The sequence below is a fragment of the Chiloscyllium punctatum genome, chromosome 24 (genome assembly GCF_047496795.1).
Source record: "Chiloscyllium punctatum isolate Juve2018m chromosome 24, sChiPun1.3, whole genome shotgun sequence".
Taxonomy (NCBI): Eukaryota; Metazoa; Chordata; class Chondrichthyes; order Orectolobiformes; family Hemiscylliidae; genus Chiloscyllium; species Chiloscyllium punctatum.
The window spans coordinates 87,447,222-87,473,820 of NC_092762.1; the positions used below are offsets into that span (position 1 = coordinate 87,447,222).

General features: G+C 42.2%; 1 protein-coding gene across 3 annotated transcripts; it reads right to left on the reverse strand.

The window, feature by feature from the left end:
• On the reverse strand, positions 1 to 26,455 carry LOC140494812 (inositol-3-phosphate synthase 1-A-like). 3 transcript variants are annotated; one of them, XM_072594447.1, is made up of 11 exons: positions 26,327 to 26,455; positions 13,503 to 13,666; positions 9,587 to 9,748; positions 7,199 to 7,328; positions 5,925 to 6,118; positions 5,458 to 5,607; positions 5,080 to 5,295; positions 4,158 to 4,322; positions 3,168 to 3,281; positions 851 to 1,068; positions 1 to 546 (listed from the first exon to the last, which is right to left on the reverse strand). In XM_072594447.1, exons 2-11 carry the CDS (start codon positions 13,617 to 13,619, stop codon positions 360 to 362), a joined length of 1,653 nt encoding a protein of 550 aa, XP_072450548.1. In that variant the 5' UTR covers positions 13,620 to 13,666; positions 26,327 to 26,455; the 3' UTR covers positions 1 to 359. The 3 variants fall into 3 exon arrangements, with proteins under 3 accessions (XP_072450548.1, XP_072450549.1, XP_072450550.1); XM_072594448.1 differs by having other exon boundaries at positions 13,503 to 13,638; positions 26,327 to 26,447; XM_072594449.1 differs by lacking the exon at positions 26,327 to 26,455 and adding an exon at positions 10,450 to 10,529 and having other exon boundaries at positions 13,503 to 13,654.
• Between the last annotated feature and the right edge of the window lie 144 nt (positions 26,456 to 26,599).

The following is a 26,599-nucleotide window of genomic DNA, read 5'->3' on the forward strand; positions in this document are numbered from 1 at the left end:
TGGACACCAAGATCAAAAAAGTTTTATTTTCAACTTACAGCATCTGCTTATAACTCAAATGATTTAGGCAGTAGGCTTCCCACTTTCTACTAACAAAGTTATCAATACTTCAAAAACAAAAAAAGGTACTTAAACCATTCTGGACCGTTTGATATCTAGCTTTGCAACAGTTGATAGCTAGCATCAATGCTATAGGTAACAAACAAGGGCAGTGCAACAAACTTTCAATAGTGTTTGATAGATTAAACAAGAATATTCATATTCAGAATAGCTTAGAGATCAAAATTCAAAAGAATAACCGTGACAGTTTCAACTATATTGCTACACCAATATCTGCACTGAGTAATAACTTTGAAAATTTAGTTAACATATCCATTGGTGTGACCATTTAAAATATGATTGTTTTTGAGGATATTCTGGAGTTTCTCATTTATGTGAGGTATAGGTTGAGCTACATAATGGTCAGTCATCCTGGTAGTCATAAAGCTGCTTTGCATCTTGTGTTCCAGTAACATATGGTTCTGAGGAGGAAGGGCCAAACAAGCCCTAAAACAAAACAAAAACAAAACCAGTTATTGGTGACGAGTCAATTTAGATGACTCCCCTGCAGAGTCACCTACAGATTTAACACAATGTACATAGAGACACTGACCTCTATATGTTCAGACCCAACACTGAGCAAAGCATCAATCATTTGATACAGCCATTAATTAATTGAAATGCTTGCTTTGTTTACCTCGAAGAAAATGCAAGCAACAGATGACCTTTGCAGCCTAAATTCACCACTCAATTTTTTCAATCCTGTCAATTACTGTCCTTCTAAGCTTTACTGGAGTAGTACAGTGCATACCTCAGAATGTTTTCAATGCAAGCCCTTTGTCTGAAAAGAGAGTTAACGATAGGACTTCCATCTGGAACCAATGGAGCTTTGCAGAGGTAGCTGAGGATGGAGAGAACACTGTGGAATGTTTGGAATTCTAGATCCAATTCTGTTTTGAATGTTATCCTTTGGCACAGCTCAGTCAGGACCACAAGGTCTAGAATAAGTGGACTAGCCAGCAAGGAATCCTAAAAGAATGAATGTTTGATTTCTTTAGTAGACATTCAAATCAGAAGAAAAAACAAAAAAAAACCCACTAAGATAAAAATACTATAAATCATGGATCTGTATAAAATGCGAAATTGAAATTTGAAACAAATAAAGTCTGCTGGAGAAACTCAACAGGTTTAGCAGCATCTGTTGAGGGAGAAACAGAATTAACCTTCTGAGTCCAGTCACCCATTGCCAGAATTATATGTATAATCTGTCCAATACGTACAAAATAATACATGGCTTGGAAAAGGTGGATGCTAGGAAATTGTTTCCGTTAGACGAGACTAGGACCCGTGGACACAGCCTTAGAATTAGAGGGGGTCATTTCAGAACAGAAATGCGGAGACATTTCTTCAGCCAGAGAGTGGTGGGCCTGTGGAATTCATTGCCACAGAGTGCAGTGGAAGCCGGGACGCTAAATGTCTTCAAGGCTGAGATTGATAGATTCTTGTTGTCTAGAGGAATTAAGGGCTACGGGGAGAATGCGGGTAAGTGGAGCTGAAATGCGCATCAGCCATGATTGAATGGCGGAGTGGACTTGATGGGCCGAATGGCCTTACTTCCACTCCTATGTCTTATGGTCTTATAATATGTATGTCCTAGAATCATTCACATCTAACTCAAGTCATGTATAGGGTCTGTATTAGCAAATTTTCCACAACTAAAGGAAAAGCAGAAAACAGGACCAGAAAGAGGAGTCTTTTACTTCAGACACAAAGTCAAGTCAGAACTGGAATTAGGCAATTAGAAGTATCATTGAACACATTCCACATTCCTGAATACTGCAGGTGTTTGGAGAAATATAGAAAATAGGTGCAGGAGTAGGCCATTCAACCCTTGATATCTATCCTAACTAAAATGGCACTGAAAACTCAATTAAAAGGAAGATTAATAATGACCTTGTAGACTAGGCTTCAGAGAATAACAGAAATTAGTGAATTCAAAAACAGTGACAAAGGAAACTCCACTTCACCTGAAATGTTTGAAGGGAAAGACTAAAATATAACAATAACCCAGAAGGTACAATGGATATCATATTAATTAGTAATATGCATCTATTAAACAAAAAAATGTATTGTAGTCACAGGAAGAGGACAGTCTATGTGTAGAAAACAAAAACACTTTTCTGGATTAAAACAATATATAATTAATGCAAGACAAATTGGGGAAAAAAGCAGAGGGGGCCCATAATTTAATGGCTGCCTTTACTCACATCAGTGCATGTGCATTATGTGCCACAAATTCTCACACGCACAGGGATTTGGATAGAGACAGGGAAACAGGTCTTCACTTTCCTCCTTTTTCCTCTTCCCACAACCCTGCCCAAAAAATGGATCCCAGATGAAGTCATGTGTGCAGGAGTGTTTCCAGATTAGCATGCATGCACAGCTGTGGGTGTCAGCAGACAGCCTAATTTGAATATTAAATATTCAGATGAGCAAAAACACAGATATTAGACTGGCACTGAAAATGCCTTAAAGGCCTGGATTGCATATAAAATGCAATGAGTGTATTAATTAAAATACTGATCAAATTAGTGTAGCACGAGTTTCAGGGGACGAAAACAGTCGACAATGTTAGAAAAACAAACTTTAAAACAGGCTACGGGGGGGGGGGGTGTTTTGAAAGTAATCTAAAATGCTAAACTAACAGTATTTTCTTCTCAGTAATGACGCAAGCTACTTCTCTACTCCTCTCACTCCCAACAGTAAAAAGAATAGTGAGCAAGAATGTAAGATTAGCATATACTGCAACAGCTGAATAGCAAATTGGAAGTGGGCCATCTGACCTCCTGTGATTCAATTTGATGCTCTGTTCCTTGGTCTTTGTCTCACGTTTTTTATTCTGGGCATTTTGCTGCTCAAATAAAGTATAATGCTGCCATTGTGGAAATATTACATAAAGTTTAAAAAAGAAAGATCAAGCAACAAATGAAACTCAGCATTATGAAAAATATTACAAATACTTCTCATTCACTCTTGCCCATCTCCTTAATGTTCATGCAATCCTACTCCAAACTCACTCCTAAAATACCTTAATATTTACCAATAGGGAATTGAAATTTGGCACATACCTCACAAGTGTTATGGAGGACAATGGTATTAGTGCCACCCATCATAATTTCTGATGTATACTCATCCATCGCACGCTTACTATCTCCAACATATGGAACATACTTAATTACAACCTAAAGCAAGCAAAAATCAAAGTTGATCAGTAGAAGAGACATTTAACTCACCTGAGCACACTTAAACTCTTCGAGCTGCTTACTATGCTAATCTAGTGAAAATAGGATAGCCAGCACAAAAATTAGGCGATATAACCCTGATCAGGATGCTGGTATTGATGCTGCACCACAACCAACTCTACTGTAATCCTCAAAAACATTAATCTTCTCAAGTGTATCAATTTTGCTTCCAACATCCCAAGGCAGAATTCCACAGTTTTCCAGAGTTCTCTGTTGCATATTTTGGTGACTATTACCTTCAAAGCTATTCCCCACAAAAGTTATGCTTTGTATTCAATGTATGATTTGAAGCATTTGTAAATTCTCCATCATACCAAATGAGTCTACATTTAGGACCTCTCACTGAGTTTCATGCCTCTCAAATGAATTTCTGATTAGCTTACAGCTAGATAAAAATATACACAAGGAGTTTCATCTAAGCTGAGCATCAATAGATCTGAAACAGTCCTCAAGCAGCTTCACTGAAGATTGTTTGAAATGTTGTCATTTCTTCCCTAAATCAAGTGCAGATCTAATTACAAATATCAGCATGATCCTGGACTGTGAAAAGCCCAACTACGATATAATAGCCATGTTTGCAGAACACAAACAAGATCACAATAGACATTACAAAACAATTGGGACAATACACAAAATACCAAAGAGAAACGTGAATTAGGATTTTAAAACTTCTGAAATATGAATTAGGATATAAAAAGATTATACGAGGTTTGCAAACTTTTCAACCCAGCTGTATAAATCCACCAATATGTACACATTATTCAGGTCTGACTTGGTATAAATTTGCAAGGGGAGCCCCCTCTCCCAAGTACTTACACAATGATCTGGTTTCTCAGATGGTTTGTATAAAATGGGATTTGAGTGAACCATGTCATCCACTACACTACTCTTTGAGATCTCCTTTGATCGGAACTGCTCTGGTGCGGACAGATTCTTCCCATCGTTGTTGCCCAGATGATTATAACTGACAATTGAGACTGTCTGCAAGGAGGGAAGAAAAATATAGAACACTATTACTTAGTCCTTTCAAGTTAACCAGTCAGCCTTTAAATCTCAACTCCTCAAAAACATGAAATTCTTTCTTGGGACATTTTCCTCAACAAATCAATTGTTGCAATTGGCACAGCATAAACTAGCTAGCAAATAAGTCAAGAAACTGCCTGCAAGCAACATACTATATCAAGCAATCTGTCATAGTTATTTCAGAAACTACATATTAGGCACTACATAAAAAAGGGCCTTTGTGCAGATAAAATAATTGGACCATTAAATGAAACTTCAAACTCCCAATGGTCTTAAAATAATTCTACTTCAACCCAGAACTATAAATCAGAAAATCCTGAACCATTAATGCTGCTGTAATGACAAACTACAAAATACAGTTTTAATGATACTAAGATGCAAGATTTAGTTTTAATGTTCTTCAGTAATCATGGCTGAGAATTTATTTTCAGCAGCTAAGATTCCAGAATTTTACAAGTTATCACTAGGCACCAACATTAGATTAATTGCCTGCTTTCACAATGTATTGTCACAATAATGGGCAGACCATGTCATACCCTACTTTCACTAAACACATTTACCAATCTCTCCAGGCTGGGCAAAGACAATAGTTTAATTCCAAGAGTACAAAGTTCTGCATACTCAAGACCAGTCAATTCAAACCAGAGATCAGATCTAATACATTCAGAATGAGTACAAAATGATTCCATAGATGCGACAAACTTAAATTTCTCACCTTCAGACCAGCGCTGACTAGGAAATCTACTAGCACAGATTTCATCTTCGTCTGACCAGATTTGAAGTCATCACCACCAATAAACACTTTATGTTTAATAGCAAGGTCAACTACGCCTGGCACAAAAGTGTTCTGTGGAGATCCATTGATGTAGGCACAACCTTCCATAATGCTAGCCACAGCAAACATCGATGAAGGTGATATCTCCCTACCAAACTGAAATAGGATAGGACAAGAAAGTTAAACTAAATGATCCGTTACAAATTAGTCTTTCACAGTACATTACCAGCAAGGTGGCAAGATGGTCAAAATTTGGAGGATATCATTTGTTGGGAGAGCATATATTTGACAAATTGTTTCAAGGATATGGCACATTACCTCAATCGTTTTCAAGATATTTTCTGCTGTGTCATTTATACCAGGTATGACATCACAAAAACGCTCAGTATTTGCCGTCCACAATACAATCACTTTATCAACTCCACTCTTTGCTTTGAAGTCCCGGATGTCCTTCCTAATTTGCTCAACCTACAAAGAGAAACAAAACTATTCAAACAACATTTATATTACCAAAATTTTTGTTAACAAAAATTGTTCTTAAAAAGCCCATCCCTCAAGAAAAAAGTGGTCTGCTCCTAGGGTGTCGATCAAGAGAATAACTATTCAAGTATACTTACTCTGAAGTCAGGTTGACTGCAGAACAACACACAAATCAAAAAGTTTTCACACCTACACACACCCACCCACAATAGCCTGCATCACCTCTTCTGTTAGGAAGCACCTAAGTGCCCAGAATAGAAACACTCAAACGATTTAAATCTTTTGACTCAATTATAAAACTGTACCTGTTCCTTTTTGGAACCTTTAATTACATTATCCGCTCGGTCCTCCTGATTAGCTGCAATGAATTCTGGAATGTAAACAGAAGGCCGAGGATGGAACTTCTTCATATAAGGCTTTAGCTGTTCCTGAAGTGACCAATCTAGGACCTGAGCTCGCACCATTGCGTCAGAGAGATTCATGGAGGAGATATCCCAGCCTTGAAAAACAAATCTCAATTTAATTCCAAAATTAGTCAAGGACAAAAAAAAGTAAAGGTTGCAGATATGGAGCGGTTTTCACATTCTCAGCACTAGAACCTAGGAATTGCTTCTGAAAATGTTGTCAGAGTCAAATTCAACAGTCAATTTGCACACAATGTGAGTATTTAGACAATATACTGTCTGGTGATGCTGATAGGAATACAAGTGCTTGCCAGGCTTGCACAAGAATGTCCTGTACGAATTTTAACCATTTTGCATCAGTCCACTTAAACATGATCTTGTGATAGTCTATGTCCCTATGTAGGTGAGACTTCTGGACAGAGGACCACTAAAAGTATTTACTCAATGCTGAATAATTCTCAACCCAAATGTAAAAATATTTGTTCAGCCCAAAGACCAGATTTAGACAGGCATATAGCATTTGGCAAAAAAAGTGATATGGATTTCTAATGCATAGCACATCAATATAGTACAAATATTTGCAGTGAGCTAAATATGTCTGTTAGATAGCGATACACCCATACGGCAGCATCCAGATCAGTATAAGAGACTTCTGGTTGGAGAAGACAGTAGGAACATTTTTGTTCTGGTTCATTGTTCCGCAGACCATTTCCCTCCACTATGATCCCAGGCAAACATACACATGCCCATGTGTGAGTGAGTGCAAGAGAGCACAGGAATGTGAGCTGGCTCAAACAGAAGCACAGTTGTTCAAAGAACTGGAATTATGAATGCTGGAAAATTGGAAACAAAAACGGTTTACAGAAATACAGCAGGTCTGGCTGCATCTGTGTAAAGGGAAAAACAGTTAAGAGTTCAAGTCCACTGAACCGGTGTCAGAACTTAGTTACTGTAACTTGGTCATACTTCCATGTGGTCACAGCTACCTCAGAGCTCAGATTCACTTGAGGTCCCTGACACCCACTTCAGGGAGCCCTATTCTACTTTATTTTAAAACTTCCATATCTGACAAAATTTCTCCTCTCACCCCATCCGCCCCCCCCCCCGGCCTTCCAAAACTCCCAGCAGCTCCAGCGATGCTGATAATGTAGTTTTACAGCAAGCATGATACGTACCATCAAACACAATATCATTTGGACTGACTGTGGGCAGTAGATCCTTGAAGGGCACATAAACATCACCAGCAGGACCTGTCCCGAGGCACACAGTGGAGGCTTGAAACAAGGATCCATAGTAATTAGCAACCTACATATTGAGAGGGCAGGTATGAAGACAAAACAGAATAGAAACAAAAATTACATCAAGCACATTGAGATGCTACTGAATTTTATACATTATGCTACTATGTATTGTTAGTCACATGATCTTCAATTCAATACAAGAAACAAGAGTAAGCCGATCAGCCCATTGAATCCACAAGCTCAACAGTAAATCATCCAAGTGGCCCTCTGGAGCATTGGCAGAATATTGCACAAGGTGGGCAAGCACAAGAAATAATGCAGATGAACGCTGTATAACCCTTGACCTCGCTCTGCCATTCAATTTTTTGACTTTAACCTAATTTACCTGCCCACAATTCCCTTGGAAATCAAAAACGGTGTTTCTCTGCCTTAAGTATGTGTAGAGTTTAGTGCCTATATTCCATGGGGGGCTTTCAAGGGCCAGCTGATCAGAATGATTACGACAGCATGTTCTTGTGAGGATAAAAGATAAGGATGGCAATATTTGGGACCCCTGGATGACAAGAGATAGAAGAAATAGGAATCCCTTGAGAAACATAGAAGTAGGAAAGAACTTAAACAAGGAATTAGGAGAGCTAAAAAGAGACCATGAAATGGTCAAGGCCAACGGAATTAAGACGACAAAGTGATAAAGACTACTGATGAGGGTTGGGCAGTGGATGTTGTCTACATGGACTTGAGTAAAGCATGGAACAAGGTTGCTCGTGGTAGACTGGTCCAGAAGATTAAATCACTTGGAATCCATGGTGCAAAATCATTGGAATTCAGAAATGCTGGAAAAAATTCTGAAGGGTCACTGCACACTAAACATTAACTCTGCTTTGTCTCCACAGATGCTACCAGGCCTGAGTTTTTCCAATACTTGTTTGCCAGCAGCCACTGTATTTTGGGATCCATGGTGAGTTGGCATGCTGGATATGATAGTTGTGGAGGGGTAGTCTTCTGACTAGAGGTCCAAGGCCACTGGTGTCCCACAAGGGTCAGTGCTGGGACTTCTTGTAACATACATAAATGATTTGGATAAAAAAATGTGGGTAGTCTGACTAGCAAGTTCACAGATACCACAAAATTGGAGGAGTGTGGATAATGAGGGAGGTTGTCAAAGGATACAGCAGGATATAAATCAGTTGGAAATGTGAGCAGAGAAATGGTAGATGAAATTTAATCGGGACAAGTGAGGTGATGCATTTTAGAAGGTCAAATGCAAGAGAAAAATATACAGTAAATGGTAAGACCTTGAGAAACACTGATCTACAGAGAGATCTTGGGTGCAAGTCCATAGCACCCTGAAAGCAGCAATACAAAAGGTAATGATAAATGCAGCGTACGGCATGCTTGCTTTCATAGGTTGGAGCACTGAATATAAAAATGTTATCAAGTCATGTTGCCACTTCATAAAACTTTAGTTATGCCACATTTGGAATGCTGTGCACAGTTCTGGTTGCTTAGCTATAGGAAGGATGCGGAGGATTTGAAGAGCGTGCAAAACTATTGACTGGAATGGAGTGTATTAGCTACAAGTAGAGGTTGGACAAACCTGGATGGTTTTCACTAGAGCGCCAGAGGCAGATGGAAAATAATCTGATAGAAATATATAAAATTAGAGAATAAAAACGAAAGGAATCAAACCCGGATCCCTGCAGCTGTGAGGCAGCAGTGCTAACTGAGCCACCATACCAACCCAACATCTGTGGAATGAATTCAGAGTTAATGTTTTGGGTTCAGTTCTGAAGAACAGCCACTGGACCAAAAACATTAACTGTTGATTTCGCCCCACACCTGCTAAGACTTTCCAGCAAGTTCCAATTTTGTTTAAAATTCTGAGGGGATTGGTTTGGGTGAATTGTCAGAGCATTTTCCCAGAGTGAAAGTGTCAAATACTAGGGGCACAGGCATAAAAAGTGAAAAGGGGCAAGTTCAAAAGGAGATATGCGAGACAAATTTCTTTACACACACACACACACAGTGGTAGATGCCTAGAACACACTGCCAAGGGAAATGATACAAGTAGATACAATAGCAACATTTAAGACGTATTTAGATAGGCAAAAACATATAGGGCAGATGGAATTAGTTTAGAATGATATGGTCAGTTCAGACATTGTAGGCTGGAGTGCCTGTTCCTGTGCTGTTCTATATCTCAGGAGTTCTACACAATTAAAAAACATATCAATCTATAAAATTTTGTCCATTATCCCAAAGTATACCTACTTTCTTGGAGAAATAAGCAGAAAAGATTTAGTGGTATAAGCAGCAACCAACCTTCTCTCCTGTTTTGGTCATCCAAGAAAATCCCAATTTGTTGGCCAGAACTGCTGCAGTAACAGTTGTTCCATTGTTACCACCCCATCCGACCAGCATTACGCCAAGTTTCGGTACCTTTGTCTCTGTGCGGAAGATAAATCTCGTAGAGTGTGGTTTCACCTAGTTACAGCCCAACAAAAACAGAAATCAAAAAATAAAACAAATCTTGAACCATCATTTACCTTAAGGCATCACCAGGGGAAGAAGCAGTTTGCTAACTGACCTTGGGTTGAAATTCAGTTAGCTTTTGCTCCTCCTGGGGACAGTTTAACTCAAAGGAAGGTTCAACAAAGTTGATACAACAACTATGTGCAAGCTCCTTCCACTATTTGCTCAGTTGAGCAAGAATGCAAATGCAACTTTGGCTGAAAAATATTGCCAATACCATTGAGGGTACAACAAACCCATGGGCATTGTTAACAAAAACGTGAAGAGGAAGGGAAATCCAAACAACATTACACCAAAGGCATGTTGATGGGACAAAAAAATTCCATTACTCTCACCCACATTGTGGGAGCGAATAATCATAACCATTGCACACCCTTGGGGCTTTTGGGGTTGGGTGGGGTTGTGGCAGAACCATCCATAACAATCCCAGCTAACTTGATACACATGCACAAAGAACAAAGTTCAACTTTATAAATTAAGCCCCTGCCCATGTCCCTCTAGCATCACCCACACTGCACACTTTGAATAGAGAAGGTGAATGCAATTGAATAATACTGCTCCAAAAAAAATGTATATTCATCTGAAAGACCACTTCCATTGAAGGCCTCCCTAATAATGCTTAAAAACTAGAAATATTGCAGAAAAAATCTCACCCATTGCTATCATAACATAGTCAGACACGGGTTTATGATCCTGTCACCTTAACGTTCGGGATCGAATTGCTTTATTTTACCTAGAAATGTCACAAGCAGCATTAACCACAACAGGTGCTTAATAAGTTAAAACCAGGCATAAGCAACAGGAAATCAGAACACTGAACCATCAATGGGTTTGCAGAATCATTTTTGAAAAGAAAACACTGGCGTAAAAACAGCCAAGCTGCTCCAAGTGGCTTTTCACTGCTGACCATTTCCTATTTGGGATGGTTCCAAAATATTTTTAAAAATTCAACAAGAATAGATTGTGTTTAATGAAATGCTTACAGAGTAAGCAGAACTTAGTAGCTCTAAGTACTGCAAAAAAAATCATCTTTGCACCTTCAAATAAGAGAATACATGCAAATTTAAGTAAACAAATGATCCAAGGCATCCGCATGGGGAAGACAACATAGAAAAGCAGAAAAGGTGAGATTGGCTTTGTTTTGGGAGGAAACAATCCCGCCACGTCCGAGAAAAGTAATTACGTACTCCATTTCCTCTTATCTGAAGGATCAAAATAAATCCAGTCTGCAAATGTCCAGTAACACACTTAGGGTTACACTTCAAACAGACTATGGACATATTAAAGCTATAAAACAAAAAAAAAGACATCAAGACGGTACTACGTGGATGACTGGTTACCGGGAACTGTTTTGATCTTAAGTATTCTTTAAGGTTGACCTGATGTGAATAGCAGTGTTTGGACATTTATTTCCCAGTTTTGCCAGTGCATAGTTATACATACCAATGGAAGGACTCTGGACTGGAAACATGAAAATTGTTTTAAAAAATTCAAATTGCAATCAGCTATTTGCAGGCTAGTTCAAACTATCACATATTAAGCATTATATTGTTTATTTGGTGTAGTTAAAAAGTTGCAAATAAACTCTACTCTCCATTATTGCCAAGTACGAACAATTCCAACAGACTGGAGGGCTTGTAAAACAGCGAGGAGCATCCCTGTCCAAGTCAGAAGCTTCAGGTTACAATCTAACCACCCATGGTCTGATAACCAAGGAAGGTATTTTCATAAAGCTGCTGAACAAGCTGATCAACCATCAGGCCTTTGTTATGTACACAAATGGTAGATAGTAAGAACAGGAGAGATCCTCAGTTGGCTAGAAGATGGAAAGAAAGTTGGAGTCCCTGACATTGCTATCCATAGGTTCACACCACACCTCGCATGTGGCATGTTGCCACAGTGACTCAAATCAGATTTATCTGTAATACTAACATTTCAGTGGACAGTCACGTGGGTTGGAAAGCTTGGCTCATACCATAGGTAAAAAGGGTAATGGACAATTGTACGGTCAAATATTCCTCTTCAAAGAGGACTGTGTAATTTGAAGCCAGTGGAGATATGTAGATCTGTTTACAGATAACTCAAAATCTGAGATATTAGGTAGTAGGTTTGAATTTTAAACAGCCTGCACTACTTTTCTTACCCACAATGCCATACTTTTCCCAGATAAGGGAAAGCAATTTTTCTACATCTTCCCACCCATATTCACAATCGGGGTTTATTTAAAATCTATGACGAGTAGATCAGGAATCTTACAAAGTGTAGCCATAAACCATTTCTGTAAATAGTCTAGAAGGGAGAGCACTGCAGGACAAGGAGGAAAGAACAGGAGTGGCATAAAGGAAGGGGGCACCATTTGGATGGTCCTTTCAAAAAGCAGGCAAAGGTACGATGTGTCGAATCGCTGCCTCCTATGCTGTGGAATTTTATGATTCGGCTCCAAAACAGCATGCTGCAAATTCAAATCTCTACCCACAGTAACAGAAGATTTCCAGACAATTCTTCCACTTGAGATCACCAGGATCACACTGAAAAAGAAAAGTGTATCTGATCCTCAAATTAATATCAGCATTGTCAGTGATATCAAGAGATAAACAGATAATATCCACATCACATCCATCATGATGTATTCTTGGTCTGGTTTTAGTTTAAAAAGGTGCTATATATATAAACAAAAACAAACAAACTAGTCTGACATCAATGTAGTAATGTTTTACTATATAGCCCTTGCACCTCATCTAACAGCTGGGTCTTTCTCAGCCCTCTTTTCCTATATAGCAAACAACAAAATAAAACAGCTTAAAAGTATTAATTCAATAAATTCCCCCAAATGTATAAGGCTTTAAATTGTAAGTTTTGTCCAATTTCAAATGGGGCACAATACCTCACCTACGTGAGGATGTTGAAGTGCTCAAACTATATACATAAGCAGTTGGAATATTCAACTTTAAGCATCAGAGCTTCATTCCACTTTCAGCCAGCATCCAATCAGAAGTTCGCTGGACATAGTCAGGAATGGGAAACATTACTAATTTCACTTTCCTTTAACCCAAGTCAGCAAATACCAATTCAGTGCGCTGATTACCAGATCAACCAGGTACAAAAAGAAACTGAAGCTGGGAACCCCTGGTTTCTTTCTTTGTTAGGAAAAATACATAAAATGCCTCATTTAATTCCTGCTGCTTAATCCCATAGCAAGACCACCAGCAACATCCTGCACAGCATAATTTGTAGGTAAGGAAAGGACAAGAGAGGCTATTGGGCAGATTTCAGATTTACATAAAAAAGATGGAAAAAGCAGAGATTGTATCAAAAGATGTTGCCCAAAACTCCGAGGCTGGGCACATTTTCATTTGGATGAGTGTGGAATGGAAGAACAAGAAAAAACACAACAGGCAATATATACACACACAAGACACCAAGTGGTCCAATTTTATTAGATGGAAAGAAATAATTGCACCTTAACTGGAGATTTCATTATTTAATCACATTTTATTCAAGTTCCACAAAGACCCACTTTGTTCATAAGTTGTTACTGCATCTATTCTCACTGAGATAGAACTGGCACTTAATAGCTCTTGACACTACTGGCGCTCAGCATCAGAATAAACTGACTGATTACAGTAACCTGTAAACACACGCACACTGCATGCTGCTTACCTTTCTGACACTAAATTCAACAGAAATTAGACAGCAGACACCTTACCTTAAGCGATCCATTCTCTTCATAGACCTGTGTAGTCTGGTAGGAATATATTGCCTCAATACAATCCTTAGTGTAGGTCACATCTGGGCTCTCAATTGTAAACTTCTCAGCCATCATGAACTACAGTGAGGTGGACCTTAAAAAAGACAGGTATGTGAAATAACCTGTGAGGAAAGGAGAGATAAAAACAAAGTCAAAAAGAAATAGCACATGCCACCAAACCCCAGTCTCAGTTTAAATGTTTATCCTGGCTTAGCTCCTCGAAGTTAATAGACAGATCCAAAGAGTAGTCACAAACAAGTTAAGTCTGGCAAAATAGGAATCTAGATAGTGCCATCCTATAACGGAGGACACAGACTATGCTGGTTTTCAAACAAACATTTAATTCAAATCCTGGGCTCAATCAAGCATGCAAGATATCAGCCCTTGCAATCAAGAGACTCAAACTTAAGGAGACAAACTTAGACTGGCCCTACAAATCAGGTAACCAGTCACACATAGTAAGGTGAAGTTAGATTCAACCAGATCACAAAGCTGCTCTTTAATGAGCGAAGACTGACAGTAGTCTAAAAACTGTGGGTCACCATGCCTCAGGAAGGAGAGATTGAGAAGGAAAAGCCCTCCAAGATAACCTCAGCCAGTGAGGGAATTGAACCCAAGCTGTTGGTATTACTATGACAAACCAGCTCTCCAGCCAACTGAACTAACCCCTCCCTATTAAAAACGCCATTAAACAGCTGCTTATTCAAGCACCAGGTTAAAATGCGTTTGAAACAAACTGGAGTTAAAGGGTTGAGTACAGATGGAGATCCAACTGGCAACAAATAGCTGACTGTCATTACCAGTCCACGCATCAAATACTTTCTGCTTGCAAACAACTACATAGTTGTCTCAGATAGCTGAGCAGACATCTAAGGAGAGGGATAGGAGAAAGATTTAAAAAGGGACATGAGGGGCAATTTTAAAAAATACATAAAGTGGTGTGTGTAAAATGAACTTGCAGAGGAAACGATGGATGTGGGTACAGTTGCAATGTTTAAGAGATGTTTAGATAAGTGCACAAATAAGTAGAGTTGGGAGGGATATGTGCCAAGCACAGGCAAGTGGGACTAGTTTTAATTTGGGATTATAGCCAGCATGGACTGGTTAGGCTGAAGGGTCTGTTTCCATGCTGTATGACTCCAAGACTATGGTTCTATTACAGCTTAGGGCTGTGAACAGAATGCAGAAAAGTAATCAGATCTCTACGTTCCCTCTATTAAAAGCCACTAAGCCTGAAGAAAACCAGTTTTTCTATTTTTAAAAAACTATTGATGCCAACTCTGACTTTTAATTTATAAGTCAAAGATCTTTTTTATAAGTGAACCAGTCAAGTTGTGCTTCTTGCAAACCAGCTGAAGTATATTAAAAAATAGGAACAGCATTCTGAACAGCACAATCATCATTTCAAGATATAAAACAGCACCCTCAGACTTCCCGTCTGTCCTTAATACCCATTTCCACATCTCCCCATGCAAATGTTCATACATAGAGGAAGAGTTAAAAAGGGATTGGTATTTTAATTAGTGATTTATATACCAATAGTTCATAACAGCTGGTTTTTAACCTGTACACATGTCTTCAAGTGCTTGAAGTTCAAGCAGCTTCAACTAAGATTCTGAGCTGGAGACAGAACTACATTTATTGCTTCATCAGGAGAGGCAGGAAGTTACATGCATTCTTTGTAGGAGTCACATGTCTTAGGGTAGGGCATTCTGATATGGTCAGTGGGTAGGTACATGAGGATGTGACTGCAAATGAGCTGGGGAATTAAAAAAACAAATGGGAGCTTGTCAAAGGAGTGCTACAATTATCATGGGGATTTTAACCTACATGTACAATGGAACATAAAAATAAAATGATAATAAGTTGGCTGGATCAGGAATTTGTTGAATGCTATCAGGGACAATTTCTTAGATCAGCATGTTATATCAGGCTATACTAGACCTGGTTTTGATGAATAAGATTCATTTAAAACAATCCAAAGAGCTGTAGATGCTGGAGATGCAAAAACAAAAACAAATTACGGGTGAAACTCAGCAGTTCTGGTCACATCTGCGAACAGCATCAGAACCCCAGACTAGAAACACTGAGTTTTCTCCTCACAGATGCCGCCAGAATTAAAGACTTAAGTGAAAGTACCCCTATGTATTAGTGACTATAATAGCATTAAACTTTACATGCAGTTTAAGGGAGAGAAGAGTGGGTCCAAGAGTAGAATTCTGAATTTAAACAAGGACATAAAAGCAGAGTTAGCAAAATGAACTGGCAACTTAGGTTATAGGACAAGTCAGTAAAGTTGCAGTGGCAAACGTTTAAGGGTATAGTCCCGAAAATATAAATCACTTGGTAATAGTAAGAAAAATTCAAAAAGGAATATTCTGCGGTTCATGGTTAACAAAAAAATTCCAAAGGATAGCAAAAATAAAATCATCCATGATAGTCAGCAGGTCAGCACACTGGATCAAAAATTAAAAGCACAGAAAAAAATTCCAAAAAAGATTAATAGAGAGTATGACAGAAAGCTAGCCAAAAATATAAAAACAGACAAGTTTCTTCATATATTTAAGACAGTTAAAGTCAGCATTGGCCCCAAGAAAAATAAGGTTGGAGGAATCAGTAATGGAAGGAAAAAAAGGATGTCAGATGAAGTGAAGATATTTTACATTGAATTTCACTGGAGAGGGATACAAGTAATGTCCCAGTAACAGCTGAAAAGTCAGGAATTGAAAACGATGATTGATGAAGAAAATTACAGTAACTGGAGAAGTCACACTAAGTTGTTGGAATCTTAGGTTCACAAGTTCCCAGGGTGTTAAAAGTAATAGCTAGAGAGATAGTTGAATAGTTGGTGGGTTGGTTTTAATTTCCCAAAACTTCAGATTCAGGGAAGCTTTTGAAAGGAAAATAGCTAATGTAACTCGTAGAAGAGGAGGAGACAAAGCAGGCAACGTTGCCAAATAGTGTAACATGAGTCACAGGAATAGGATCTAGGGAAATTAAAAACATTATAAAAAGGTAAAGGTGAAAACTGGTGTTTTACGTTGTACACTAGATTGCAGAAGGCATTTATAATGGAATTGTCGAATCTACAGTACAGAAGGAGGCATTCAACCCATCAGGTCTCTCAAAAGGAGCTATCCAGCTTGTGCAATTTTCCGCCCCATGCAAATTTACATTACAAATATGTATCCTGGATCTCTTGAAACCTCATATGGAATCCACCTCCAGTGCTCTCCGACAGTGCATTTAAATCCTAACAATTCTGAGTAAAGACATTCCTCTTCAGCTCACTCCCAGCTCTCTTGCAGACAATCTTGAAATTGTGATCCTAGTTAGACATACCAACTAAAAACAGAATATTCTTTGTTACCTTCTCAAAATTTATCATAATTTTTGAACACCTCAAAAGGGTCACCTTTTAATCTTTACTCAGAGATAAGCTCAATTTCTCCAATCTTTCCTGGTGTCTAAAATCCCTCATTCCTGGTCTCGTTGCAGTAAATCTCCTTTGCACTCTCTCCAGGGGCTTTAACAGGCTTCTTTATATAAAGTGCTCAGTCTGAACACATTAGTGCATAATGTGTACTGACCAATAGTTTGTAGAGGTGTTGCATCACTGCCTTGCTTTTATACTCTATGCCGCTATTTTAGAACAAATAAATTACAGCACAGAAACAAGCCATTCAGCCCTTCAAGTCTGTGCCAATCCAGATCCTCTACCTAAACCTGTCGTCTATTTTCTAAGGATCTGTATCCCTCTGCTCAGTGCCTATTCTGTATCTGTATAAATACATCTTAAAATGTTATCATGCCCACCTCCGCTGGCAACATGTTCCACATACCCATCACCCTCTGCATAAAGAACTTTTCCCCTCTCACCTTGAAATTATGACCCTTAGTAATTGAGCTCCCCCACTCTGGGGAAAATGCTTCTTGCTATCCACCCTATCTATATCCCTCGATTTTGTAGATCTCTATCAAGTCCCCCCCCCGTCAACGCCCATCTTTCTAATGAAAATAATCCTAATCTACTCAACCTCTTCACAGCTAGTACCCTCTATACCAGGCAACATCCTGCTGAACCTCCTCCGCACCCTCTCCAAAACATCCACATCATTCTGATAACGTGGCGACCAAAACTGTTAGCAGTATTCCAAATGTGGCCGAACCAAAGTCCTATACAACTGTAAAATAACCTGCCAACGCTTGTACTCAATACCCTGTCTGATGAAGGAAACATGCTGTATATCTTTTTAACCACTATTGACCTATGGTACCACCTTCAGGGTACAATGGACCTAACACCAGATCTCACGGCACAATTTTCCTCAGGGTTTACCCATTTACCGAATAGCTCACTCTAGAATTGATCTTCCAAAACGTACCACCGCGTATTCGCCCGGATTGAACTCCCTCTGCTATTTCCACGCCCAACTTTCCAATCTTTCTATATTCTGCTGTATTCTGACGGTCCCCTTCACTATCTGCCAATCCACCAACCTTAGTCACCTGCAAGCTTGCTAATCAGACCACCTATCCTTCCCTCCAGATCACTGATGTATATCACAAACAGTAACCCCAGCATGGATGCCTGTGGAACAGCACTGGTCACAGTTCACCATTTTGATGAACTCCCTTCCACTACTGTTGCCCAGCCTCAAATCAACTTTGTCAGTTAGAGTCATAAAGATGTACAGCATGGAAACATGCCGACCAGATATCCCAACCCAATCTAGTCCCACCTGCCAGCACCTGGCCCATATCCCTCCAAACCCTTCCTATTCATATACCCATCCAAATGCCTTTTAAAATGTTGCAATTGTACCAGCCTCCACCACATCCTCTGGAAGCTCATTCCATACATGTACCACCCTCTGCGTGAAAAAGTTGCCCCTTAGGTCTCTTTTATATCTTTCCCCTCTCACTCTAAACCTATGCCCTGTAGTTCTGGACTCCCTGACTCCTCCTCAAAAGAATTCTATTGAGTTGGTAAGACATGACCTTCCCTTCACAAAACCATGCTGCCAATCACCAATATGCCCATTTTCTTCCAAACGTAAATAGATCATATCCCTCAGTATCTTCTCCAGCAGCTTCCCTATCACTGATGTCAGGCTCACAGGTCTATAATTACCTGGACATCCCTTGCTACCCTTCTTAAACAAGGGGTCAACATTAGCAATTCTCTAGTCCTCCAGGACCTCACCAGTGTTCAACGATGCTGCAAAGATATCTACTAAGGCACCAGCTATTTCCTCTCTTGCTTTCCTCCTTTGTCCTTGAGTAGGCCAATCCTTTCCCTAGTCACCCTCTTGCTCCTTATATACAAATAAAAGGCTTTGGGATTTTCCTTAACCCTATTGGCAAAATATATTTCATGAGCCCTGTTAGCCCGCTTAATTCCTCTTTTCAGTTTGGTCCTACTTTCTTGATATTCTTCCAAAGCTTCATCTATTTTCAGTTGCCTATACCTTATGTCTGCTTCCTTTTTCCTCTTAGCTAGTCTCAATTTCACCGGTCACCCACGGTTCCTTAATCTTGCCATTTCTATCCCTCATTTTCACTGTGACATGTCTCTCCTGCACTCTCACCAACCTCTCTTTAAAAGCCTCCCAGACATCAAATGTGGATTTACCCTCAAACAGCTGCTCCCAATCCACATTCCCCAGCTCCTGCCAGATTTTGCTATTGTTGGCCTTTTCCCCCAATTTAGCACTTTTTAGGACCACTCTAGTCTTTGTCCATGAGTATTTCAAAACTTATGGAATCACAATCACAGTTCCCAAATCAATGCCCTACTGAAACTTCAACCACCTGGCTGGGCACATTCCCCAATACCAGGGCTAGTAATGACCTCTTCCTAAATTGGACTACTTACATACTGCTCTATAAAACCCTCATGGAGACTCCTTAAACCTCTAACGCTAAGTGAATCCCAGTCAATGTTGGGGAAATTAAAATCTCCCATCACCATCCTGTTGTTCCTACATCTTCCCATAATCTACCTCCTACTCGCAGTTGGGAGGCCTGTAGTACAGCTCCAACATTGTTACCACACCCTTCCTATTTCTGAGCTTTGCCTATATTGCCTCACTGCTCAAGTCCTCCATAGTGCCCTCTTTCAGCACAGCTGCTATATCCTCTGTCCATAGAACATAGAACAATACAGCACAGAACAGGCCCTTCGGCCCACGATGTTGTGCCGAACTTCTAACCTAGATTAAGCACCCATCCATGTACCTATCCAAATGCCGCTTAAAGGTCGCCAATGATTCTGACAAGTAATGCAACTCTTGCTCCTCTTTTACCCCCATCTCTATCCACTGGAAGCATCCATATCCTGGAATGGAGAGATGCCAATCATGCTCTTCCCTCAACCAAGTCTCAGTCATAGCAATATCTACTCCCAAGTACTAACCCAAGCCCTAATTTCACCTGCTTGACCTACTACACTTCTTGCATTAAAACCGGGCCACACGCTCAGTGACTTCCGCCACCCCTACTGCCGTGGTCACCACCACTTCCACCCCCACCAGCGCCACTCACCTGCATTCTGCTGACAACCCCCCCACAGACCCCACTGTCACTATCCCCCGCACCCCGAGGGGAACACTACCCCTGCTCATGACTCCACCCCCATTCCCCCCACCACCACACCCACTCCAGTTACAGGTTCTGCCCCCAGTCCCAGCTCCACACCCACACCAGATCCCAGCTCCCAGCCCTGCCGAGTTTTCACCATCCCTCCAGACCTCCGCCTCACTGAGGACAAACAATCAGCCCTCAGCAAAGGACTCACCTTCACCCCCCTCCGTCCATGCAATGAATTTAATACACGCCATGACGTCGAACAATTCTTCCGTCGCCTCCGCCTCCGAGCTTACTTTCACAATCAGGATTCTCGCCCACCTTCCGAGGACCCCTTTGCCCACCTCCAACACACCGCATCCACCTGGACACCCTCGACCTCTTCACTTCCAACTGCCACTGGGACATTAACCACCTCAACTTGACTACACCCCTCCCCCACTCCAACCCTCTCACCCTCAACGCGCAGCCCTCCAATCCCAACCTCACCATCAAGCCAATGGATACAGGGGGCGCAGTGGTAGTCTGGCACACTGACCTCTACACTGCTGAAGCCAAACACCAACTTGAGGAAACCTCTTCCTACTGCCCCCTCGACCATGACCCCACCCCCCATCATCTCCCAGACCATACAGAACCTCATTAGCTCAGGAGATCTCCCACTCACAGCTTCCAACCTTAGTCTGGGAACCCCGCACTGCCCAGTTCTCCCTCCTTCCCAAGATCCACCTGACACCCTGGCTGACCCATTGTCTCAGCATGCTCCTGCCCCACTGAATTCATCTCTACCTACCTCGACACTGTCCTATCCCCCCAGTCCAGGAACTCCCCACATATGTTCGAGACACCACCCATGCCCTCCACCTCCTCCAAGACTTCCGTTTCCCCGGCCCCCAACGCCTCATCTTCACCATGGATATCCAATCCCTCTACAACTCCATCCGCCATGACCAGGGTCTCCAAGTCCTGTGTTTTTTCCTCTCCAGATGTCCCCAACAGTACCCTGCCACCGACACTCATTCGTTTAGCCGAACTGGTCCTCACCCTTAATTTCTCCTTCAAATCCTCCCACTTCCTCCAGACCAAAGGGGTAGCCATGGGCACACATATGAGCCCCAGCTATGCCTGCCTCTTTGTTGGCTACGTTGAACAGTTGATCTTTTGTAATTACACCGGAATCACTCCCCACCTCTTCCTCCACTACATTGATGACTGCATTGGCACCACCTCGTGCTCCCGTGAGGAAGTTGAGCAATTCATCAACTTCACCAACACATTCCACCCTGACCTTAAATTTACCTGGACCATCTCTGACACCTCCCTCCCCTTCCTGGACCTCTCCATCTCCATTAAATGACGACCAACTTGACACTGACATTTTTTTTACAAACCCACCAACTCCCACAGCTACCTGGATAACACCTCTTCCCATCTTACCTCTTGCAAAAATGCCATCCAGTATTCCCAATTCCTCTGCCTCTGCCGTATCTGCTCCCAGGAGGAGCAGTTCCACCACAGAACACACCAGATGGCCTCCTTCTTTAGAGACCACAATTTCCCTTCCCACGTGGTTAAAGATGCCCTCCAATGCATTTCGTCCACACCCCACACCTCCACCCTCAGACCCCACCCTCCAACCATAACAAGGACAGAAACGCCCCTAGTGCTCACCTTCCACCCTACCAACCTTTACATACACCAAATCATCCGCCGACATTTCCGCCACATCCAAAAAGACCCCACCACCAGGGATATATTTCCCTCCCCACCCCTTTCCACCTTCCGCAAAGACCGTTCCCTCCGTGACTACCTGGTCAGGTCCACACCCCCCTACAACCCACCATCCCAACCTGGCACCTTCTTCTGCCACCACAGGAACTGTAAAACCTGCGCCCACACCTCCTCCCTCACCTCTATCCAAGGCCCTAAAGGAGCCTTCCACATCCATCAAAGTTTTACTTGCACATCCACTAATATCATTTATTGTATCCGTTGCTCCCGAAGCGGTCTCCTCTACATTGGGGAGACTGGGCGCATCCTAGCAGAGTGCTTTAGGGAACATCTCCAGGACACCCGCACCAATCAACCACACTGCCCCGTGGCCCAACATTCCAACTCCCCCTCCCACTCTGCCGAGGACATGGAGGTCCTGGGCCTCCTTCATCGCCGCTCCCTCACCACCAGACGCCTGGAGGAAGAACGCCTCATCTTCTGCCTCGGAACACTTCAACCCCAGGGCATCAATGTGGACTTCAACAGTTTCCTCATTTCCCCTTCCCCCACCTCACCCTAGTTCCAAACTTCTAGCTCAGCACTGTCCCCATGACTTGTCCTACCTGCCTATCTTCTTTTCCACCTATCCACTCCACCCTCCCCTCCCTGACCTATCACCTTCATCTCCTCCCCCACTCACCTATTGTACTCTATGCTACTTTCTCTTCCCCCCTCCCCCCAGCTTATCTCTCTACGCTTCAGGCTCTCTGCCTTTATTCCTGATGAAGGGCTTTTGCCCGAAACGTCGATGTCGCTGCTCCTTGGATGCTGCCTGAACTGCTGTGCTCTTCTAGTACCACTAATCCAGAATCTGGTTTCCAGCATCTGCAGACATTGTTTTTACCTCTTATACCTCAGACCACCTGTCCCTTTGCGTTCATCATCTGCTCCCTCCCTACTCTTCCCATTCGTCACGCTAACTTCTTATCCAGTTCCCTACAGGCTTTAGTTACTAGCTCCTTACTGTCCACTAACCTCCTCAATTGGTTCCCATTCCCCTGCTGCATTAGTTTAAACCCTTCCAACAGCATTAGCAAAAGCACCCCCAGGACACTGGTTCCAGTCCTGCCCAAGTGTCGACCATCTGATTTGTAAAAGTCCCACCTCCCCAGAACCGGTCCCAATGTCCCAAAAATCTGAATCTCTCCTTCCTGCACCATCTCTCAAGCCACTCATTCATCCTGCTTATTTTCATTTCTACTTGAACTTGAACATGGCACTGGTAGCAATCCTGACATTACTACCTCTGAGGTCCTACTTTTTAAAACTTGGCTCCTAACTCCCTAAATTCTGCTTGTTAGGACCTTACCCAGTTTATTACCTATATCAATGATGCCTATATGCACCACGACAACTGGCTGCTCATCCTCCCCCTTCAGAATGCCCTGCAACTGATCTGAGCCATTCCTGCCTCCCAGGTGCATGAGTCAACATACCATTCAGGAGTCTCATTTTCGACCACAGAACCTCCTATCTACTCCCGTTATAAATTGAATCCCCTATGACTATAGCCCTTCCACTCTTTCCTGCCTTGATGTACAGCAAAACCAGCCACAGCACAGTGAACCATCTCCACCAACAGTATCCAAAATGGTCTGCCTGTTCTGGAGGGAGATGACCGCATGGGATACCTGCACTGCCTTCCTGTTCTCTCTCAGCCTTTTGGTCACTCATTCCCTTTCTCCCTTAGCAATCTTAGTCTGCGGTGTGACCAAGTCACTAAATGTGCTATCCACAACCTCCTCAGCAATTCCTGCATGCGAAGTAGTCGGGGATATCAGCCACGTCCCTGAGCTCCCACATTGAGCAAGAGGAGCATAACATGGGGCTGGGATCACCTGCAATTTTGCTCTTAAGCTTAAACTTAGTCCAACTATAATATCAAAATATAAATAAATGAAATAAAAAAATTTACTAAACACACTACTTACCAGCACATGATAAAAAAGGAAAATCCTTACCACATCAACACACCAGTCTTTTTGTTAGAGGACATTGATTCCTCCATCAATGGGAAAAGTTTCTTTTTGCTTTTTTTAAAATGCTTCTCAATTTCATCCATCTCAAATCATCCCTCCTATCTCTTCCGCTACAAAAAAATTGTTTATCCAATATCTCTTCATAAGTAAGACTCATGTCAGACAACATCCAAGTGAACCATCTTTGCACCCTCTCCAGTGTTATCACATTCCTCCTATAAAAGATTCCAGAACAACACACAATACTCTTGCTATGACACTAATGTTTTACACAGTTTGAAGATAATGTCCAGAGTCTTAAATTCACTCCTTGGATAATAAAGGTAAGCTTTTGTAATACTTTATCCACCTGTCCCACTACTTTAAAAGACCAGTCATCATGCACACCTATGGGCCTCTGATTGCCAGTACTTCCCAAGAGTCCTATAGTTCACCATGTTGCTTAGGTTGCCTGTGCTGCCTCCAGTCAGGGAGAACTAGCCATTTGGATACAGAACTGGTGCAAAGGTAGAAGCTAGAGGGTAGAGAAGGGTTGTGACCAGTGGAGTCTCATAAGGATTGGTGCTGGGTCCACTACTTTGTTATTTATATAAATGATTTGGATGTGAACATAGGAGTTATGATTAGTAAATTTGCAGAAGACACCAAAGAAGGTTACCTCAGTACAATGGGATCTTGATCAGAAGGGCCAATGGGCTGAGGACTAACAGATGAGATTTAATTCCGATAAATGTACTGTGCTGCATTTTGGAAAAAAATCAAATTAGTAGGACTTATACACTTACTGATAGGGAGGGTTGCTGAACAGAGACACCTTTGACTGCAGGTTCATAGTTCCTTGAAAGTAGAGCTGCAGGTAGATAGGATAGTGAAGGCGGCATTTGGTATGCTTTCCTTTATTGGTCAGAGTATTGAGTATAGGAATTCGGAGGTCATGTTGTGGCTGTACAGGATATTGGTTAGGCCACTTTTGTATACTGCATGCAATACTGACTGCCTTCCTATTGGAAAGATGTTGTGAAACTTGAAAGAGTTCAGAAAAGATCTGCAAGGATGTTGGCAGGGTGAACTTATAGGGAGTTATACAATCATGAGGGGCATGGATAGGATAAATAGACAAAGTCTTTCCCATGGGGTGGGGGAGTCCAGAACTAGAGGGCATAGGTTTGGGATGAGAGACACCCAAGAGGCAACTTTTTCACGCAGAGGGTGGTACGTGTATGGAATGAGTTGGACCGAAGAGTCTATTTCTGTGCTGTAACTCTGAATCCAAAAAGTGAAATCCATTTGACACAAATCAACTATCTTCCTCACTGCTTACAACCCACTTTTGTTTAGAAGACCCAGAAGCTTATTGATTAGAGTCAAAACATGTGGCGCTGGAAAAGCACAGCCGGTCAGACAGTATCAGAGGAGTTGAATCAACGTTTCAGGCATAAGCCCTTCGTCAGAATTCTGCCTGACCTGCTGTGCTTTTCCAGCACCACACTCTCAACTCTGATCTCCAGCATCTACAGTCCTAACTTTCTCCAAGCTTACTGATCAACCCGCAGAATACCCAAGTTTAAACTAATCAAATACATCACAACCAGCAAGGGCCCCCAATATTGATGCCTGCAGAACTCGATCCATCGACTATCACCCTGTACTTCCTCCCACTCAATTAAAAATGACAGCACAGGTTATCCTCCAACAGGTTTATTTGGAAGTACAGTAACACCCTTCGGAGCGTTTCTCTTTCAGGAGGTAACTACTGGGCCAGGATCATAAGACACAGAATCTACAGCAAAAGATCGCAGGGTCATGAGGCCACCGCTGCCCCTGCAGGGGGTCACGCCATGACCCCTGCCGCCTGTGATCGGCCGCGCGCTGGGTTTGAATGCGGTAACCGTTAACGGTCGGAGCATGCGCTGCCGTCACCTGCCCACTCACCAGCTGACACACGCGCCCTCCACCGCGCCTGCGCACTGAGGCCATCCGCCCAACTTCCACACCGGCACCTCACAACGAGGAGGAGGATTAGCACTGACACCACCTCCAACCATCCCCTTCTCTGTCTCACTCCCACCCTGACCCCCATACCGACTGCTGCCCCGAACCACAAACCTACTGCCCCCTTTTACACTTCACCATTCCGCAAACGTATAAATAAAAAAAACCCCGAACCCGCAACAGGAACCTACTCGAGAGCGTGGCGCTGTTAAAGCACTTCAGGCCCGGCAACATCCGAGGAGCAGGAGAATCGACGTTTCGGGCATTAGGTGAGGAGGAGCTTGTGCCCGAAACGTAGATTCACCTGCTCCTCGGATGTTGCCGGGCCTGCTGGGCTCCTCCAGCGCCACACTCTCCACTCTGATCTCCAGCATCTGCAAGTCCTCACTTTCCCCTCGGAGGGAAAACTTTCTGAGCAGCATTTGGGGCCGTGTGCGGCTGGATTATTACCGGCTGTCTGGGATCGGTGGATCGACCAATCTCTCCGCGACACCGCTCTACAATAACACTCAGCCCGTGCTCCAGTGAGTGTGTGCTCCCCGCTCCATGCCGCCTTTATAGAGTGGCGGACACTGGTTCCCATAGCCACCGGTGACCAATCAATGGCGTGAGTGGGCGGGGCCTATGTAAAGGGGGCAGGGACCTGGCGCCTCCCTCTGCTTGAACCCACAGACAGGGAGGTGAAAACTCTTTCGTTGGAGGTTGGTGTATTTTTCCAAGGCG